General features: G+C 35.4%; 1 protein-coding gene across 1 annotated transcript; it reads left to right on the top strand.

The window, feature by feature from the left end:
• Window positions 1-1,114: 1,114 nt before the first annotated feature.
• On the top strand, window positions 1,115-20,993 carry LOC129245745 (farnesyl pyrophosphate synthase-like). Its single transcript, XM_054884106.1, has 7 exons — window positions 1,115-1,491; window positions 18,010-18,104; window positions 18,607-18,677; window positions 19,482-19,622; window positions 19,735-20,096; window positions 20,160-20,386; window positions 20,504-20,993. The coding sequence occupies exons 1-7, from the start codon at window positions 1,298-1,300 to the stop codon at window positions 20,683-20,685; spliced, it is 1,272 nt and encodes a 423-aa protein (XP_054740081.1). The 5' UTR covers window positions 1,115-1,297; the 3' UTR covers window positions 20,686-20,993.
• Window positions 20,994-21,964: the final 971 nt, after the last annotated feature.

Raw genomic sequence — 21,964 nt, 5'->3', positions numbered from 1 at the left:
AAATCCGGGTCGTTTCGGTAACGTAGAACCGATTGTTGTGGGAACGTTCTTTTTGCTTGTTTGTTTTTGTTTGTTAACAGTAATAGTTTTGTCTTTCATAGTTTAGTATTTTTGGTAGTTATCAATCCTTGCCATATGGTGCTTACACTCCCCAACGTAAACGTACGACCGTATCAGCTGGCACAATCAAACTCATGAGAGCCTCATGTAAATAAATTCTCACCACTGTTCCCTTCTGCTGTATCACAGATCGTTGACGTGGGATTTCGGATTGTTTCCGTAGAAACGTCACAGCTGATTGCTCTCTGAGCACACAGTGCTGTCAAACAGCACATTTCGAATTTTAATTTTTGTTAAAATAACTTAAAAACTATTTGCATTTGTTAGTTTTTGGCTTTGGTTTGTTATACAATTAAAGATTGTAACTGATAACGCGGATGTGTGTAATACTGAAATCAGTGAACGACGTAAATGCAGTCCCCTGTCAGCTGTTACGATCAAACTAATGAGAACCTCATGTAAATGAAAAATTCTTTCCTTCCGTATCGTAGATTTTATTTCACGATTTTTAAAACATCCCGTAATACCCTGTCAGCTGATTGCTCCCTCACCACACAGTGTTGCCAAGCAGTACATTTCGAAATCATTTACAAAATAAACTTGGAAAAATTATAATTTTTGTTAAAATAACTTAAAAACACATATGTTAGTTTTTGGCTTTGGTTTGTTATACAATTAAAAATTGCAACCGATAACGCGAATGTGTGAAAAAGTGTGTTAGCAAAAATATCTATGGCAACATTGTGTAGATACAACCAAACACATACACACACAAACCGATGTATTGTGTAAACATGTAATAAAAAGAACGCAGCTGTTCTCATAGGTAGAGTTTTTGTGCTCGTTAGGGGCTGTGGTAAGGGACTGTGTACGTCGTTCACTGTTTTCAGCATAAGCCGTTCTTAAGCATCTGGTAAAACTTCCTTTAAGTAGTGTCGGTAAAGAGGTGCCGGCCCTGATAGTGAATAAAAGAATTCAACGCCGTCATATTTGAATTCGTAGGCGCTTGCACTTTCTTGGCGAATCAGCTGCTTTCGTTTATTTAAGATTTGGTTTTCAAGGCGTAAAGCATAGATAACGCTTAAAGTGCAGTTCGTATGGAGTGCATATCTTCGCGTGATAACTAGATTGAAAAAGAAAGTGAATTAAATTATAACAAATATTTTAACAGCACAATTTGTTTTAATTAGTTTTAGTTTTACATTCTCGAATTAGCAAATAAACGATCACGTGGAAAATGTTTTCTTTGTCGCGAAAATGGACACAACTACGCTCCAGCATAAATGCAATCTCAGGAGCAAGTGCAACCAATACCAGAAGCAACAACAATATTGGCAATTCAGCACGTTACCATTGTACAATAACTCCCAGTGATAAACAATTAATTGTGAAAGCGGAGAAAAGGCACACACTCGGGAAGAGATTCCAACGGTATGTGCATAGTTGGTTGTGTCAACTTTTAAGTTTATTTAAAGTTACAAGCTCTTTATCTGATAAGACAAGTTAGGTCCTTTTAGTTTTATTTGTATAAATTACTGGCAATTCTGCTGTTTCCGTGACGCCGCAATCTTATGGCGGATTCTTATAGAACTCGACAAAAGAAAACGAAATGAATGAGTAGAATTTTTTGATATCTCGCTTAGTTTTCGAGATATTAAATAAAAAATAATAATAATAATAATTTTTTCTTCAGTTTCGATAGAATTCGGCGAGATAAGACAAAATATTATACAGTGAGTCACAGTCAAAGTGAGCCACACTTCCTAGTCATCAGAAATTTGTTTAAAAATACCACAGATTGGAAAAAAGGTTTATGTGTTTTTATTGTTTGAATATTAGCTTCAATAATTCATCGCTTACATGAAGAACCTTCTTTGTTTATTATAAAAAAATGAACAAAAACTAAAATAATTCACAAATCTATCTCACAGTGAAAGTGAGCCACCTTAGCTGAACTGAACTTAAATAACAAATTAATACTTTGTTGGGCCACCTTTGGCGGAAATAACGGCTTTTAGACGTCGGGGCATTGATTCTAATAACTTACAGGTATATGTGGAAAGAATTGTACGCCACTCGTCTTGTAAGGCATCTAAAAGACTTTGTTTTGAAGAAATGCTTTGTTTCCGCAGGTTTTGGTCAAGACAGAACCATAAGTTTTCAATTATATTTATATCTGGAGACTGCGGTGGTACTTCCAATACGTGGGGGCAGTTATATAATAGATATTCCCGCGCAACAAACGACTTGTGCTTAGGATCATTGTCCTGGTAAAAATAGAAGTCGCCTTCGATCCCTAGTTTTTCGACACTTGGCTTAAGATTTTGCTTCAAAACGTCTATATAAACGTATTTATCCATTATGCCTGGAATATGTTGAAGATTTCCAGTTCCACCACCTGCCATGCAGCCCTAAACCATGACGGAGCCACCGCCGTACTTCATACTGGGAGTTAGGTTTTTCGGCTGAAAGTCAGTGTTTTTTTGTCGCCATACCATCTTCTTACCGTCAGAGCCAAATAAGTTAAATTTACTTTCGTCTGTAAAGAGAACCTACAAAAATATTATTATAGCCTCTACGGTGCATTATACCGTTATGAACCTTTTGCCAGAAACTCATATCCTTGTAGACATATTTCAGCGCAAACTTCAACCTTTTTTTTCGATTTTTGCTGCTAATAAATGGCTTGTTTCTGGCCGTACGATCATTATAACCATGCTTTCTGAGAACTCTTCTTACAGTTTCGGGGTTAACGTGGATATTTAGCTGCTCCTCAACCATCTTCGTCAATTTTGGAGCACTAAGATGAGGATTTTTCTTCACTTCCCGCAAAATAAATGCCTCGTCCCTTTCTGAAAACGCCTTTTTTTTGCTTTCTTACTGCTTGTTTCCTACTCTTCCTCCTCTAGTAAAGCGATGTATGATGTGCTGGACAGTTCCTCGACTTTTATTCACATATTCCGCAATTTTTCTTTGGGATTTTCATTTTTTAAAAAGATCAATTACTAACTGTCTAATTTCAACACCTGTTTGTCGACCCATCTTTATAACCAGCTTGATAATAAACAACTAAAACACTAAGAATAAGATGCAAGCGAAAATTAATATCCAAAAATACATATCCCGTTATTTTAAAAGAAACAATGTTAGGTGGCTCACTTTGAGTGTGACGTTAGTTTGTGCGTTTGTTTTTGTTCTTCATTATTACTCTTACTTCGGCAGCAAACAAACAGAAAAAATACAGTAAGATTACACAAGCATGCTCACTTGATAAAGTTGACAAAAAATAATGGGTGTTTGAAAGTATTTACAAAAGTTGTTTAAACAAATATCTTCAAGGAATTGGTGGCTCACTTTGACTGTGACTCACTGTATATAATCCGGCTACGCAATCCACAGTATTTTTGAGTAGAACTTTTCACGTGGGCGGCCTTCGGTCGCGCACCAAAAAAATAACCCTCATCAGTCAGACTCCGGCTACGCAATCCACCGTATTTTTGCGTAGAACTCCTTTTCGCGTGGATTGCCGAAAGTTCCAAAGTTTCTTTGTGTGAAGTTGCAAAGGGCATTTTGAAGGCAAATAATTATGAAATTATTATTTCCCGAATAGTTGGGAGTTATAAAGTGTGTTCCTTAACACCTCACTAACATCTCCATCAAGTTTCATTAATAAAGCATAATAGTTTGCCAAAAATTGCCCAATATAATATGACTATGGTTAAGTTCGTGCGGTTTTTTTTCGAAATTTGAAACTTTATTGACGTAAAATGGTTATAAATTTAATATTCAAAGTATTGTCCATCGCTTGCTACTACTTTTTCCCATCTTTCTGGCAATTCACGGATTCCCTTTGTGAAAAATTCGGTCGGTTTTGCCGCAATCCACGAATCGATCCATTTTTTGACTTCATCGTAATTACGGAAGTGCTGGTCAGCCAGGCCATGTTGCATCGATCGGAAGAGATAGTAATCGGATGGCGCAAGGTCTGGACTATACGGCGGGTGGGGTAGGACATCCCATTTGAGCGTTTCTAAGTATGTTTTGACCACTTGTGCAACATGTGGCCGAGCATTGTCATGTTGCAAAATAACTTTGTCGTGTCTATCGGCGTATTGCGGCCGTTTTTCTCGCAGTGCTCGGCTCAAACGCATCAATTGTCGTCGGTAGACATCCCCCGTAATCGTTTCATTCGGTTTCAGTAGCTCATAATACACAACACCCAGCTGGTCCCACCAGATACACAGCATAACCTTCAGGCCATGAATATTCTGCGCCGACGTCGATGTTGAAGCATGGCCAGGGTATCCATACGTTGCCCGACGTTTTGGATTGTCGTAATGGACCCACTTTTCATCGCCAGTCACAATTCGATGCAAAAAACCCTTTCTTTTGTGCCGTTGAAGCAGTTGTTCGCATGCCATAAAACGGCGTTCAACGTCTCTTGGCTTCAATTCATACGGCACCCAATGGCCTACCTTTCGGATCATTCCCATGGCTTTTAAACGTTTGGAAATGGTTGATTGATCAACTCCCAAAGTTTTTGCAACCTCTTCTTGCGTTTGAGCCGGATCTTGATCGAGCAATTCCTCCAATTCGGTATCCATGAACTTTGGCGGCGCACCCTCGCGTTCTTCGTCTTTCAAGCCAAAATCACCACTTTTAAAGCGTGCAAACCACTTCTGGCACGTTCGCTCAGCTAGAGCATGCTCACCATAAACTTCCACCAAGATACGATGACTTTCGGCTGCTTTTTTCTTCATATTAAAATAATGAAGAAGAATTCCCCGCAAAAACACATTATTTGGCACGAAATTCGACATTTTCAAGTGTGGTAAAAATATTGTTGTTTACGCTTCAAATAAAAAACTTATACTGAGGTTTGTGCCTTACGACAGTAGCTCTCCAATGAATGTTTGGAAATGTGGATCGATGGAATAATAATCAAGTTACGCCATCTGTTGTAAAACCGCAAGGAACTTATTCATAGTCCTATTACATTATTCTAAATTCCAGCCTTTTTTTTATTCAATATCTCGAAAACTAAGCGAGATATCAAAAAAATTTACTCCTTCATTTCGTTTTCTTTTGTCGAGTTCTATAAGAATCCGCCATAAGATTGCGGCGCCACGGAAACAGCAGAATCCCCAAATTGCTAATACCAGCAAGACCGAGAAATACGTTGCTTTGAAAACTGTTATTCAAATATATTTATTCAAATAACTATAGCTCCTGACTTACTACTAGTTGTTGTTGTTGTAGCAGCATAAACATTCCCCATACTTACATACAGGGAATCCTGCTGGAATGATAGTCCTTGGCCGGATATAATTCCGGGTCGTTTTGGTCACGTAGAACCGACTGTCGTGGAAGCGTGGTCGGTTGGAATAGTCATCTATTCCAATTATATTAAAATGCATTTTATAAAAAAGAAATTAAAGCAAATACTGTAAAATATGTAATAGTTATTGTTGTTGTTAATGATGTAGGAGCTTGCAAAGCCCTGCTTTCAGTCGTTATCATCGTTATCATTTAACGATAGGCCCAGAAAACGAGCGATATCGACGGGATTGGGCCAAAAGAGGAGTGTATGGTTAGTGTCCTGTAGAGTACTTTCTCGTGTCGGAAATGTATTGAGTGGATCGGTGTCGATTCCGTGTAGAAAAAAGTTCAACCTGATACGACATCCAGAACGTAATTGTTGTAATGAATTTTCAGCGAATGTCGTTTAAGATTTGTCTCTATTCTGCTGTTGTTATTGTAACATCCTAAAACATTCCCCTGATGAACCGATGTAAGACGATCAGCAGAAACGTGTTTTAACACGTTTAAATCAGTGTTCTATGTTATTTCATCGTAATCATATCGCACCCTAAATACAAAAGGTTCACAACTCAAAATACTAAGATTTTCAGGAGAGACGAAAAACGTTTTATGTAAAAATTATTGTAATATTATATTTAAAGAAAATATTGTTCCATCATGAAAATATACAACATTGAAGAAGGTTCTACTATATTTTTTTCAATTTTATATTATGTTTGCGAAAATAAAACAAAATTTTGATTTATGACTCTTTAACTGAAATTTTTTCGATTAACTAGTGATATTATCTTAAGTTGTGCCTTTTTAACTGATAAAATGTTTTAATTTTATAAGTTTCCTAACCTAATTGAACTCACTTTTTACAATTAAAGAGGCACAATGCAAAATAATATACCACGAAATTTATCACTTTTTACAGTTATAGAGGCAGAACTCAAAATAAAACTCTTTATATGTAATAAAAGTAATCAGCTGTTCTTGAGCCCATTAACGCAACTAAAAGTAATTCTCTTTGGTTGATCGTGCAAAAGCAACACACTTGACATAAAAATAGACGTCACTGTATTTTTCCAGTTAAAGAAGATAGTTATGTGAACGAAATATTTGCAGCAATTAGTCCCGATTTACACGAGGAGACATCTGGAAGGGAGACACTGGAAATTCTCTTTTGATGTTTCATTCGCGTACACACGGGCAAAAATGTTTCCGCGACATTTTGACATTCAATACTTTAGCATCGTCTGGTTCGGATGTATTCTAACACGCGCTTACATGTAAAGCAGAGAGCGTTCGACAAGAGTTTCTTAAATATATGAATGAAAAATGCAAACTGGTTAAATAATAAATAATTTGTTGTTTTTTTTTATTGAAATATATTTATAAATTCTTATACTTGAATAAAAAAAATTAAATTAAAAATACTTCATATGTAAATAATTAACTTAAAATTAACTCGAGTATCTAGAAATGCAAGGAAAAGTTTGAAATCAACATAAATATGTCCCATAACTATTTTAAATTATACCTACTTTACTAGCAAAAATAATCGTGCATTTCCCAAACAGCGTTCGGATGTTTGTCATCGTTGTTATCTTCCATTTGATTGAAAACCAATACATAACTTAGAACTTTCTTCCACAAAAGAAGAAAACGAATGAAGCAACTGTCAAAAATTGCTTTAATATTGGAAATACGAATAAGAAGAGCAAAGCGTGTCGCCGAGTACAGGAGACAAAATCCCTTCTCTCTTCCCCGACCGTCCTTCGCCCTTGAACAAAATGTTTCCCTTCCAGATGTCTCCTCGTGTAAATCGGGTCTTAGAAATGTGTACTCTGAATAAATTTATGCAAAAAAGTCAGTTTTGGAAAATTTTGAGTTGTGACCCTCTTGTATAATATTTAGGGTGCGATATATTAATCTGTTCGAAGTATTAAAAAAAAAAGTAATAAAAATCGAAGTGTTACATATCAATAAATTGTATGAGAGAAATTACAATAGCAAAAAGGCAAAAGTATAATGATTGAAATAAATGCTTTAAATGCACCAATGGCATTAAAATATAAGCAAATATACATACATACATGTAAATAGGAGCAAATACAAGACCCGCTTTTATGAGCAATTAACATAAAAAATAGCTTAAAACAAATAAAAAAAGTTTTGATGCGTTGAAACAGTCCACCGAGTCTTGAGTTAATTTATACGGAATATATAATTTATATGATTAATTGTTAGAGGAAAGTTTAGATACCCTGAACGATTTAATGCAGGGATATCTGAACGTAGTTGTTCGATGGGCAGCAGACTGCGGCATATCGGTGAATCCTCTTAAGACGGAGCTCGTCCTTCTCACGAGGAAATATAAAATACCCAGAGATCAACTCCCCTCGCTCCGTTGGTGTTTTTTGACAAGGTGAAGTACCTAGGTCTAATCCTTGACAGTAAGCTAACGTGGAAGCCCAACATTGAGGAGAGAGTAAGGAAGGCAACAATCGCCTTGTATAGATGCAAGGGCGCAATTGGCAATATATGGAGGCTCTCGCCTAGAGTTGTATTTTGGCTCTATAATACCATAATAAAGCCAATCCTGTTATATGAAGTCGTTGTCTGGTGGAACTCACTGGAGAGGACGACATCAGTTAAAAAGCTAGAGAGAGTTCAGAGGTCTGCACTCATTGGAATCAGTGGGGCGCTTCGAACTACTCCTACTCTGGCGCTTAATGTAATGTTGAATGTGGTACCTATAGACATCGCAGGTATAATTGCCGCTGCACGAACCGCAATCAGACTGAGGGGCTTGGGCTATAAGCTCAATCTCACATATGGGCACTCAAGCATCCTCAGAAGCTTTGAGTTCATCCCCTCGTCGACGGATCAGTGTGTGCCCTCACTTAGTCTAAGCGGAACTTTCTCCACCCACATTCCACCAAGGGAGGAATGGACAGGGGGGAACACTTAGGGACAGGGCCTAGTTAACCTGTTCACGGATGGCTTGAAGCTGAACGGAAGGGGTGAGGGAGAAGTATTCTGTAAAGAGCTCCCCATTAAACTCAATTTCAGGCTACCGAATCACTGCAGTGTGTTCCAAGCAGAGGTTACCGCAATTAAAGAAGCAGCTGACTGGCTGCTTACTTGCGTAATAACTGTTAAGAAGGTAAATATTTACTCCGACAGCCAAGCGGTAATTAGGGCCCTAGGCTCTATGATGGTGCATTCGAAACTGGTCAGGGAATGCCTGGTCTCTCTCTCGATTGCATCAGAATTCTTCGATATAAAGATAATTTGGGTACCTGGTCACAGTGACATTACTGGAAACTGGAAGCCGACGAGCTGGCCAAACAAGGGACCTGTGAGGTAGTGTGCCCGCGAAAGGGGAAGATCGGGATCCCCTTGACAACCTGCGCTCTACTCCTGGAAGTATGGGCTTTGCACCAACTCAGCGAGCGCTGGGCAAGTACACGAACGTGTAAGGTCGCGAAGTTCTTTAGTTCACGTTTGGATAGGAGGCCATCGAGGGATATTCTGAGGATGACAAAATCTCATCTCTCATATTTCGTGGGCATCCTCACGGGGCACTGTCCGCAGGGTATGCATGCCGTGAGACTCGGAATTGCTTCGAGTCCTTTTTGCGTCAGCTGCATGAAGGATGAGGTTGAATCATCTCAGCACCTGCTCCTCAGCTGCCCCGCTCACGCGGGACTAAGATTCAAGCATCTTGGTTCTCTCTTCTTTTCTGCGCTTGTTGATATAGCAGGTATTGAAAACAAAAATCTGATGAACTTCATCAGCAACCGCAGACTAGTCACCGTACGTAGTCCCCAAACAGTCAACCTTCCCTATCCCTTTACCTTTCGTCCTCTCTTTTCTTTCACCTCTTTTCCCCCTCTTGCAATGGTATCACAAAGGATGAACCAAACTCCTTGGTCCAAGTGGGCCCACTCTCTGGGCAACCATCACTGCCTAACCTGACCTATAATTTGTATGAAAAAGCCTAACGCCAAAATCCACAACTGAGTTAAAATCATTGTTTTGAGTGTTACCAACTTTTCTCGATTCTAACATCTACATAATCTACTTAGGTTCCTCTTACAAGTGAAACAAAAAGAAATACCCTTTGGACTACTAACAGTGAGTTGTGTTTTCAGTTGGTATACGAAGTGGTTAATTCAGAATGATTTATGGAATTTATTATTATTAACTATTTCTTGTTTTGCTTTTGTATTTCCTTAATAAAATAGAGTGGTATTTTAAATGTAAATTATTAATTTCAACGCAGGCTTTTATTTAGCGTTTCAACTATTGCAAGGTAAATATTTTCTTAGGGTCTCACTGTGAGTGTGAGTAGCTGTATGCTGGTATGAAACAATTGTTACTACACACAAAAGTAGATTTGTGTACATGAAAAATATTACAAAACGTGGTTGTTTTTGTTGTAGCAGCAAAAACATTCCCCAAACATGAACGGGGATTGCTGCTGGAGTGACAGTACTTGGCCGAATATACAATACACGTAATAAATCCGGGTCGTTCCGGTAACGTAGAACCGACTGTCGGGGGGAACGGTTCTTGGGTAGAACTTTGACAGATAGAAAACAAAACAAAACTGCAAATGTTAACAAAAAGTTGATGCTGTCCTATACTGCTTCATAGAATTCTATCTTCCATAAGAACTGTGCCGCCAATTAAGTAGGCCGCTGAAAACAGTTTACGTTAACGGAACAACCCGGATTTATATTCGGCCAAGGACTGTCACTTCAGCATCATTCCTCCTACATTTAGAAGGCTTTGCTTTGCGGCCAATACATTTTTCATAAAAAAATTTTGTATTTACTAAACTTTTGTTAAGATGGTTACTGAAGCTACGAGTATACATTCAAAATTGATTAAATATTTCAAGAAAAGCAAGTAATTTAGTGCTGTACAGAAAAAGTGCTTAGTCGAGTTATTATAAGTGGCTTTATCAAAAGTATATCTTATATCTTAGGTGTAACTATATACCTATACTTCCCGTGAAAAATATTATCGACAAGCACTATCTCCTTGTCTATTTTAAAGTCGACAGTATGAGTTACCTTTACGCCGCGTTGTCTCGATTTAGTATCCCCAAAAAAACCAATACGGCTGTCTAAAATGACGTTGAGAAATACCACCAACTAAGTCAGTATTAGGGAGGACACTTAATTTTATAGTAAATAGTAAGAAATTACATTTATTTAGGAGTCAGCATTAATACCGATAACAATTTCAGTCTTGAAATTGAGCCGACAATCTCTCGTAAAATCTTTTCCAGAAAATAGCTAACTCAACTTTACTGGTTTAATAGAAAAATTTCCATTCGCAGTGATAGCAGTATTAGAAACCTAAAATTTTTCACAAGGCATTTTCAGGCGCAACAAGAATTGCAGGTTTAAAAAACAATTTTTAGCATAAAAATATATTATATAATGATTTCTGCAATATACGAAGTTAAGAGGGAACACTACTATGATTTTTCAAAAAAAATCAATTTTTTAAAATAAATAAAATATGTAAAAAAAATGTTTACTTAAAATCTTGAAAATTGATGAAGTTATACCCAATACAATAAGTGCAGGTAGTGAGTTACAACGGCCAATGGAAACTTTAAACGCGTTTTTCTCAAAACGACTTTTCTGAACAGGGTGGCCTCAATTTCTCGAAGGCTTATGAACCGATTTCAATGTTTTCTTTTAATTTTTGTACCTGTATTGGCTAAAGTCGTACATAGCCGTTTTTAAATTTTCCAAAAATTAAAATTTTTTCAAGCCTTTCGAAAACAAAAAAAGCGTAAAAACACGAACTCATTTTCTCAAAAAAAAAAAAAATAATAATAATAAAAATAAAAAAAACCGCCACTTACGACGACAGCCATTGATGTATAGATTAAGAATTTTTTTGGTTTTTTGCTTTCAGATGATTTTCCCCGCTGTATCCTGGGCACCAGGGTGTAATTTTTAATATTTTTTAATAAATATTTGTGTCAGTTTAGTTGAATATATGTTAAATAAATTATAATTTGCCCGATCCTCAAATAATCATGTCTATATATAGCACAAAATTCATGAAAATCACTTAATTTTCACGCGCTCACAGTGGTGTTCCCCCTTAATACTGTCTTCATTTGGAAATAACCAGTACTAAAGAGGCAAATCAAAAGTATGAGACGTGAAGATGATACCCTTTACATAAAAATAAAAACGGCTTTGATGACCGTCAGCAAAGCTCAAATGTAAACTAAAATCAGCTGTTTGAGACAAAAGGTCGCCAATTTCAAAATTGGCATTTTGAGTTATGAGCAAATATTGTAAATTTTGACTTTGAATTTTTGGACATATTTTCAAAAAGCTATACTTAAAGAAAGTGTAATAAAATAAATTCAATATTCTGAAAGTTACCACTAGAAACAACTCCTTAACGTAGCTTTTAGTTACACTTAAGTTTTTCTTAAATACAAAAATTTTCATTCTCTCTTCTTGCTATTGCTTGTTATATAACCGTTATAAGCTTGTAATTCTACAACTTTCACTTCGTTCTCCCTCGCAGCTCAACCTAAATTTTCTACATGGCAAAATTACTCTCCAAATTCCGCGCAAACTTGTCTTCTGTTATTATCGGAAGTAAACTATTCCGATATCTCGATTAGCAGCAAAACTTCTCACTCCTGCATATTAATATACAACTATGTATTATAACAAAAGATAATTTGTAAATTTTTTTAATTTGTTATGTACTTGTACTTAAGCTATGCCGAATCTTACCTTTTTTTGTAAAACACACCACTGATTTCTACAAATGAAAACATCCACAAAGCATTAGCATACTTACATACATACATATGTCTGTATGTACAATCACGTACATACATATGTGCTTCAGCACTCAAACTAATTTTAGTAAACAAAACAATATGCATATTTGCTTATTTAAACAAATACAAAATATGTACATGCAAGCCCACAAAAAACGCTAAGTAAGATACATAAAAACTTGTAGGCTACCAACTGTTAACTGTAGTCTATATGTATACATATGTACACTTGCAGACAAAATAATAGAATCGCGGTAATTTTACCCGTTTTTACCACCTTTTTCTTTCCTTTTTAATTTTGATTGATTTTATATGAAAAAAAAATATGTACACTTGCGGAAAAAATAATAGAATCACGTTTTGACCACCTTTTTTAAATTTTCATTGAATATATAAAAAATATGTGTACACTTGCGGACAAAATAATAGAATCGCGGTATTTTGATCCGTTTTGACCACCTTTCTTTTGTTTTTTTTTTAATTGTTGTTGATTTTATACAAAAAAAAAATATGTACACTTCCAGAGAAAATAATAGAATCGCGATGTTTTGATCCATTTGGACCACCTTTTTTTTAATTTTCATTGATTTTATATAAAAAATATATGTACACTTGTAGACAAAATAATAGAATTGCGGTATTTTGATCTGTTTTGACCACCTTTCTTTTTTTTTTTAATTTTAATTGAATAGTATATAAAAAATATATATACACTTGCGGACAAAATAATAAAATCGCGGTAATTTGACCCGTTTTCATTCACCATCTTTCTTTTGTTTTTTTTTAACTTTTGTTGATTTTGTATACAAAAATATATGTACTCTTGCAGACAAAATAATAGAATCATGTTTTGACCACCTTTTTTTTAATTTTCATTGAATATATAAAAAATATATGTACACTTACGGACAAAATAATAGAATCGCGGTATTTTGATCTGCTTTGACCACCTTTCTTTTTTTTAATTTTGGTTGATTTTATAGTATATAAAAAAATATATGTACACTTGTAGACAAAATAATAGAATCACGTTTTGTCCACCTGTTTTTTAATTTTCATTTGCTATTTATGCCTATTTAAAAAGAAAGAGGGCAAAAGCAAAACGCAGAAGAGTATGCGTGAATGGTTGGCTAATGGAAGTAGGAGAAAGATACCATGTAAAGCTATTAAATTATCTTGAATTGTCGTGATTCTAGAAATTATAACAATTTTTTGCGTGTGGACGTGGAGACTAATAACTCGAATTCTCGAATTGATAACGCCGCACGCTAAACGTGAGATTATTCGCTACGTTAAGATTCCTTACTTCAGGACGAAGCTACGAGAACTTCAGATTCTAGGCAAATATTTCATCCCAGTCTCTCGGCTTAGTAGTAGTAGAAACATGTTCTGCAAATATTTCTTCTCTAAAGCCATTTAATTCTATCCCATGCTCTGGTTTTTTAAGCATGAAACTTTAGGGGGTTCAGGAACTATAAAAAGTATAATTTTAAGTGGCGTTCAAGCATACCTACAACTTGCAGTATACTGACATACCTAATTTGTCAGTTATATTTTCAGTTTAACACCGTGAAAACGAATACAAAATATTTCTAACAAAACGAAAACGAACAATGCCCAAATAGCAGTTATGAGAATAGTAGCAGAGCAACAGGAGCATAGCAACAGGGGTAGCTGGAGTATACATGAGTAATTTCGTTAGTAGCGCTCCGGCTGTTTCCAAGTTTTTTGCTACTACTCCAAATTGAGAGAGCATTTATTTATTTATTTAGTAAATTTACTTACATAATTAAATTGCATAAATAAACTGTAAAACTAGGCAACTAACAACTGTGGTCCTCGGTCTAAGTGAGAGAGCATTTAAAATTTTGTTTGGCTATTGCTCTGAGCAATAAGCAGTAACGAAACGTAGCTTAGAGCGGAGCAAAATTCAAGTTCAGAGCAGTAGCAAGAGCAAAAATGAGAATTAGGAAATAGTGAAACAATTTCTATCACTGTCTAGTTCTCTAGTTTTAAATAGAACTGACGTACGATGCTAACTGCAAAAATTATGATGGATTGACTAATTTTGCGCCACCTTGTATGTATTTTGTGTATAGAGCAGACATATTTGGCATCGACCATATATTTTTTTATTTTTCAAAATTTTCTCCATAATAACCAATAGTATTGATGCTATATACGTCACAGCATTATTACCAGTTTGATTCAAGAGCCACCAAAACATGAGCTTTAAAAAACTTTAAATTTAAAAAAAAGGATTTGATACCAAATCAGACCTACAGGGAGGATGGCCTACGTATGTTTGTATGTTGTGTTCGATATAAATTTAAATTGAATTGTCTCGATTTACACACAGAAAAGTCTAAAAGAGGGACATTGGAAGTTCTCTTTTGAAAACATTCGTGCTTCCTTATTCGTAAATTAAATTCACAAAGAGGCGACTAACTCCCTCACTAGCTTTCGCTCTGTGCATACTGTACTCAGAGTTCAACAACAACCGCAGGGGAAGTGCTCTAGCTGACTCGTGAGACCAGTGTAATACTAACACAATCGCGTTCTGTAAGTTAAACTCCTACCTGAATATGTATTATAGTTCTGGACATATCAGAAATCAGTCCAACATGTGGAAGGACCTAATCTTCATACTAACCTAATCTTCACATGACCGCTCAATGCAACTCATCTCTCCCTCTCTCTGCAACCATTTCCCCTCCAGCCGAACCTCTCCAAATAGACCACCAATTTGACAGAGCTTAGTTTGTTACGATCACAACGTATACTTCATAAGGGAGCAAATTGGGTTTCTGTTTCATACTCCTGCATCCAAGATTCATGAACTGTACAGATGTTGTAAAGATGTCTAATGCGATTGATTCTTAAAGGAAAACTAACCTTTGAATCAGAAATTTAGCCTGTTGTCTTCAGAGATAATATGATTGAAATTCACATTTTTCCAATGGAAACGTCCAAAGATCTCGCATTTTGAGTGGTAACAAATCCGAATTCCGGTAAGATGAAAATCTATGGTTTAGGGCATAGGAAATGCACTACTTCTAATCAAAAAAGCACATTTTTTATATACATAAGTACTGTGTTCTAATATTATATTATTGACTTAATTTTCCCAGGACTAACACCGCCAGTTATTGCACCGAGAGAGGCAGAACCTAATTTTAGTCAATGAAATATTGGGCTGGGGAAAAAGTAATGTCGTATTTTGTCAATTGAGCATGACATTTAAACATATCTTGCGTTGTACTTATTACATCGGGAGTTGAAGTTGCCTTCTAAATGGCAACAAGTTTGCGAACAAAACGGGGCATATTTGACTTGAATCGGATAATTCTAAGTACGTTAAATAAAGCGTCAAATTTTGATCACAAATACGACATTTCTTTTTCCCAAACCCAATATTGTATACTATTATTCTATCGACAAAAGTCGTAGTGGAAGTAGACTTTGTACAAATATCTTATCCAGTGTGAAAAACTTCACTTAACTCTAAGTAATATTGCTTCTTAATATTTAGTTAGTCCACCATTAGCATCTATTACAACTTGAAGCCGTCGTGGCATCGAGGTGACTAAGTTTGATAACTCTGCGGAAGCTATATTGTTCCAAGCTTCTATTAGTCGTTCTTTGAGTACTGATGCGCTTGAAATCGGTTTTTTTCTAATCTTTCGATCTAAAATTTGCAAGACATGTTCAATAATATTCAAATCTGGACTTTGCGGTGGTGTATTTAATTGCCTTGGAGCATGGTAAAGCAGCCAATCCTTCACAATGTGTGCTGTGTGCTTTGGATCGTTATCCTGTTGAAAGACCTAACCTGGACAAAGCTCCAAATCATCCACCGAAGATTACAGATTGACTTCCAATAGTGATTTGTATTTATAACGATCCATATTACCTTGAATAAATACTAATCTTCCAACTCCAGATGCAGCAACAACTCCCCAAACCATTACATTGCCACCACCATGCTTCACTGTTGATACCAAATTCTTCGGATTCAGTGCAGTATTTTTTTTCCTCCACACTTTTGCTCTTCCATCGCTTCCGAATATATTAAGGGCGGGGTAAGGGTTTCAGCGTAAAAAAAACATCTTTTTTGTGAATTTTTTTTTTAAATGTGGATTAAGCAAATTTACTAAAACCTTTTGTATATTATTAAGTATACTTTTAACAATATTCTGTAATTTTTTTATGAGAAAATTTTGAAAAACCAGCCGGTGACAAAGCTTTTCCCAGAACGTCTTAAAAAAAAACAATTTGCGGTGTTCACTATATCTCGGTCGGAAATTATCTGAAATCAAAAAGCATTAAAATTTAGTTAAAGTATCATCAAATCCTCCCCCCAACGTTCTCTGATTATTTTTTTTTTCACTTCAAAATTTTTTATGGCCATCTAAAATATAAACTACAATTTTCCGCAAAAAATTCCGCCATTTTGAGGGTGTAAAACACTCTTAAATTAAAAAAAAAATGTTAACTAAACGTTGGGGGGAGGTATTTTATATGTAGAAAATGTATACTAAGTTTGAAATGAATCGGTCAAGTAGTTTTTAAATGACAGTGAACACGGACTTTGAAAAAGCAGTTTTGAGAAAAACGCGTTTGAAAGTTTGTAAGCTAAAAAACACCCGTAGCTGCCAGAGATATTCTGATAAAGGACAAGAGGCTAAATAAACAATAACTTCAAGACTTTTGCTCAGATCGACATAAAATTTTAGGAATATATTCTTGAAATGTTTAACAATAAGATAAGAGAAAAAAATTTTTTTTATTTTTTTAAAAATACAAACCCTTACCCCCCCCTTAAACTTCGACCCTGACTCCATCCCCTTTTCTCTGTGTGCTTTGGCGAACTCCAAGCGAAATTTAGGGTTTTTTTTTCAGAAATAAGAGGCTTTTTTCGTGGTGTTCTACTATGAAAGCCGTTTTTGTTCAGAGTTCTTTGAATTGTTCTTGGATGAACACACTTGCTGGATGAGCTTGCTATATCCTCGGCCAATTTCGTAGCAGAAACTTTTGGATTTTTGTCCACTTCTTTTAGAATCAAGCTCACGTCTCTGCGAGATAGTTTACTCGGGCGGCCACTGCGCGGCTTATTTTTGGTGGAACCACTATTTTTAAAGTTGTTTACCATGTTCTGGACTGTTGCACGACTTAAGTTTAAGATTTTTGAAATTTCGCCATATGATTTTTTTCTTTCCTGTGCTGAATAACTAAATTTCTAACGTCAACTGATATTTCTTTTCGAGGAGCCATTGTATGTATTCAAATTGCAACTAAAATCAATACTAGCAAAGCAACAAACAAAAGAAAAGGAAAGAAATAGACAAACGGTATTTTACCGTTATCACAACATAGGATATCAGAGTACCAGCAAGGAAACCGGTTCTGTATGGACACTTTTGTCAACGCTGTTTTTGCGTTTTTTTGGCATAACTGTGTTCTTTTATGTTAAAGAATGGATTGGTTTTAGTTAAGTCGATTAGAAAAAGATTTCAAATGAAATTGCATAAACACATCTGTAAGCAAAGTGTTGGTACTTTGTAAACAACGAAAGGGAGGGGTGTATGTAGACTTCTGTCGGCCACTGTATATGGCAAGCAAAAACTAAATATGTATGTGCATAGTACATTCTTACATAATATGTATGTATGTATATATTGTGGTGTGTGTCAGAATTAAATATTTTTTAACTATTTTTACTTGTGGCTGTGTTATCCATCCGGTATATATGGCAATTTATTTGTATTTTTGTTTATTTTTCAATTTTTCTGTCTTTTTAGCTCTTTATCAACATTGGGGAACCATTCAGAGCCAAAAGCTGCACGCATAACGGCCTCAAAAGATGAGAGAAATGCATTCATGGCCGTATTTCCAGGTCAGTTAAAAGCAAAAAAGAAGGTTTTTGTCTGTCATATATTCTATTTGTTATCTTGAATTGTTCACTTGTGTTCACTTGAGCGCAGAAGGGTCAGAAAAAAGGGCACAGCTTCACTTTTACTTTTGTAATGCTAACAGATTTACAACAAAACGGAAATAACCGAAGCTAATAATCATTTCTAGACAACTCTTGCATTTAGTTTGCATAATTTAAACAATTTTTTCAATGCTCCATTGTTAGGTGCGGCTACTCGATAAATATTTCAGTTTTGCAACTGCCTTTGAAACTGAAATAATAAATTTCTATGTGTAAGCACCTTTTCATGTAAATTTATTTTCCTAAAACTTTACTCAATTTGGGTATTTCAAACCATTAAAAGTCCGCGCGATCTTCCTACAGCTCATTTATCGGACTACATCAAAACTACTCAGTACTCACACGCACGCCAAGTACTTGTGTATGAAATATTAGTAATTTGTAATGGATTCTGCCTTTACAGATGTTGTGCGCGAACTCAGCGAGGCAGCTAAAAGATACACAACTCCTGAGACCGAAAACTGGTTCACAAAGGTATTAACTGTTTATTTGCTTAAGGGGTTATACGCAGTTATGTAGCAAATAAAAGACGGGTTGTCAAGGATTTATCCTGAAGAAACTTCAGAATATTTTAATTTGAAAATTTTTGGCGGTTATAAAAGCATCCTTCAAGAACGTAACAAAATTTTTTATTTATGTAAATGTTGATTATAGAGCGCGCTGCAGGCGATTTCTGGAACCTCCTTTAAAAAAAGACGATTTACGGTGTACATCGTAACTCAGGATTGGATTATCTGAAATCAAAAAACCAAACAAATTTTGTTATAATAATATATTAGATTATCTAGTAATTAATCGTTCGGCTAATCAAAATAGTGAATTTTCACAAAATGGCAGCTTTTAAAAGAAATGATTTCGATTTTTACGTTAAAATTTGGCCGTAAATTGATTATAAAATGGAAAATAAGTATCAGATTTACAAAAGGAACGATTAATTACTAGAAAATGTATCTTTAAAGATTGAGTTAAAACGGTTGACCGATCAAACAAGCCGTTTTCGAGATATCGTGTACACCGACTTGAAAAATGCCGTTTTGAAAAAAAACACGTTTAAAGTTTCAATACCTACCTTAAAACGTGCCGAGGCATCTCTACATATTTAGGTATAACTCCGAAAGTATTGCTTAGATCTACTTCAAATTTCGTGCGTATACTTTTGAATATATGTACATTACAAAAATGCAATAAAAAAATCGATTTTTTTGAAAGTCATAACTGCGTATAACCCCTTAATTCATTCAAAAATAATTAAAGCATTTCTTTTTAAATATTTCGTAGGCTCTGCAGTACAATTTGCCACACGGCAAAAAGAATCGTGGCCTACTCACTGTTTTAACGTATAAGAATCTAGTCAAACCTGATGCGCTCGGTGCGGAAAATTTAAAATTGGCCCAATACCTGGGTTGGTGTGTCGAAATGGTAAGCATTTCGCTTCTTTTAGGCATCAAATATTTTACTTATTTGATTTAACTGCGCTCGCAGACAATATTTGTCAATTTCGTGAACAGTGATTTTGCATGATTTTCCACAGGTACAATGTTTCTTCCTCATTAACGACGACATGATGGACAACAGCACTACACGTCGTGGTCAACTGTGTTGGCACAAATTGGAGGAGGTTGGCTTTATAGCCATCAATGATGCGCTTATGATTGAGAGTGGAGTTTATGAATTACTACGCAATAATTTCCGCCACTTGGATTGCTATGTTGATCTGCTCGAATTGTTCCATGAAATAACATTCATCACAACTTGTGGGCAATCCATGGATTTACTGAATGCTAATAAGAGTGTCAACACATTCACTATGGACAAATATAATTTGGTTGTCTCGAACAAGACTTCTCATTACACTTTCTATTTTCCAGTAGCATTGGCCTTACATTTAGCGGGGTTAGTAGACAACCTCAATTGACATTTAAACTCCAAAATCAAAAAGAAAATGTTTCTTTTCAGCGTTAAAGATCCGGACATTTTCCGTCAATCCAAAACCATTCTATTGGAGATGGGTCATTTATTCCAAGTGCAAGATGACTTCCTTGATTGTTTTAGCAATCCCGAGATTAGTGGCAAAATAGGCACAGATATACAGGATAATAAGTGTTCCTGGTTGGCGGTGACGTGCATGCAGCGAGCTAGTCCGGAGCAGAGAGCTATTATGGAGGAGTGTTATGGGAAAAATGGTCAGTATTAAGGTGGACACATTAACAGCAAATCCTGAATAGTAGCTGTTTCACTAATAATGAATAAATAAATGCTATAACATCAGCAATTTCAAACGAGCCCCATTTTCATTTCAGATTCCGCGAAAATCGCGCGTGTTAAGCAGCTCTATAAAGAATTAGACATTGCCAGGAGCTTTGCCATATACGAAGAAGAAAAATACAATATGATTAAAGCACATATCCAGCAAGCCACGTGTGGCATACCACAGGAAGCGTTCTTACAATTACTTAATAAAATATATCGCAGAGACTCATAAGTCGGAACACAAGAAGAAACCCCAAAAACGAATATAGCTGATTTGTGCAGTTAAACGAGCAGCTCTTAATCTGTGTGGGGCTTTTACGCGTTATGAGGATGTTTATGTTTAAACATTGATGGGGTCGGGTTGTGTGCAATCTGGAACACAAACTTAATTTTATCTAGTTAAAGTAATAGGTTTTTACACTTCATTGAAAACCTAAGAACTGGTATCAATATTAGTAAATAAAGGGAATTTATGTATAAATTTGAAACGATTGCGAAACGAACGAATTAATATAATAAATTTTTTAGTTTAGTACATTTTCTAATACTGTTTTTTTTTATGGAATATTTGAAAACATAAGAAAATATTGAATTTTCTTTTTTTCTAAATTTATTTTATAACCAAAAAATATACACTTATTTGTTTTTATGTGGTATTCACCCGTACCACCAGTCCTTAGATACATTCGCTTATTCATACATACTGATCGTCTAAGATCGCACTGCCCATTTTGTGCCTATTTTGTCAGATTTTAATAATTATAAAATTAAACAAGATTTTTGTTTTTAAGGGGTAACACCACTGTACACGCGTAAAATAAACACGATTTTTAAAGAATTTTTTTGTATAGAAGGAAAGGGGACACAATCACTCTGATTTGGGAAGTTATTACTTATATACTAAAATACAAAACTACAAAGTTTGATCGAAAAATTTTACAAAATGGCGGCATTGGAGACATTTTTGTAATGTGGTTTCTCTTGAAGGAGCTCCGCGGCACGCAGCACAGAGGGTGCAAATTTTAATCTGGAACAAAGAAACATTTTTTTCTTAATCTGGATAAGAATAGCTAGAGAAACACGTAGGGGAATTAAAAAAAAATTATTTTTGTGGAATTAGCAAGCATTTGAAGGAAAAAACTCTATTTTTTACTAAAAAACGGCACTTAAATAATTATAACAATCGTTTAAATTAATCTATCGAAAATCCCCTACGCTCTTCTCTTAAGAAGGTTATTATACAGACGTAGTGAAAAACCTGATTAAAAATATTTAAAATTGTTTGAGTTATGCTGCGTGCCAATTTCAGAAAACGTGTTTTGAGAAAAACGCGTTTAAAGTTTGGAAATTTGGAGAAGTCGTTAGGTAGCACTCACTAACGCTTGGTTAAAAGCTTAAAATATTTATGAAATAGACTTCGGTAACGTATAAAACTTTTTGTTCTGTATTTTAAAAGGTTCAAAGAATTTTTTAAGCTTATAAAAAAAAAATCATTTTTTTGAAATTTCTAC

Source organism: Anastrepha obliqua, chromosome 4 (genome assembly GCF_027943255.1).
Source record: "Anastrepha obliqua isolate idAnaObli1 chromosome 4, idAnaObli1_1.0, whole genome shotgun sequence".
Classification (NCBI taxonomy): Eukaryota; Metazoa; Arthropoda; class Insecta; order Diptera; family Tephritidae; genus Anastrepha; species Anastrepha obliqua.
This window is presented reverse-complemented; position numbering and strand designations above follow the sequence as displayed.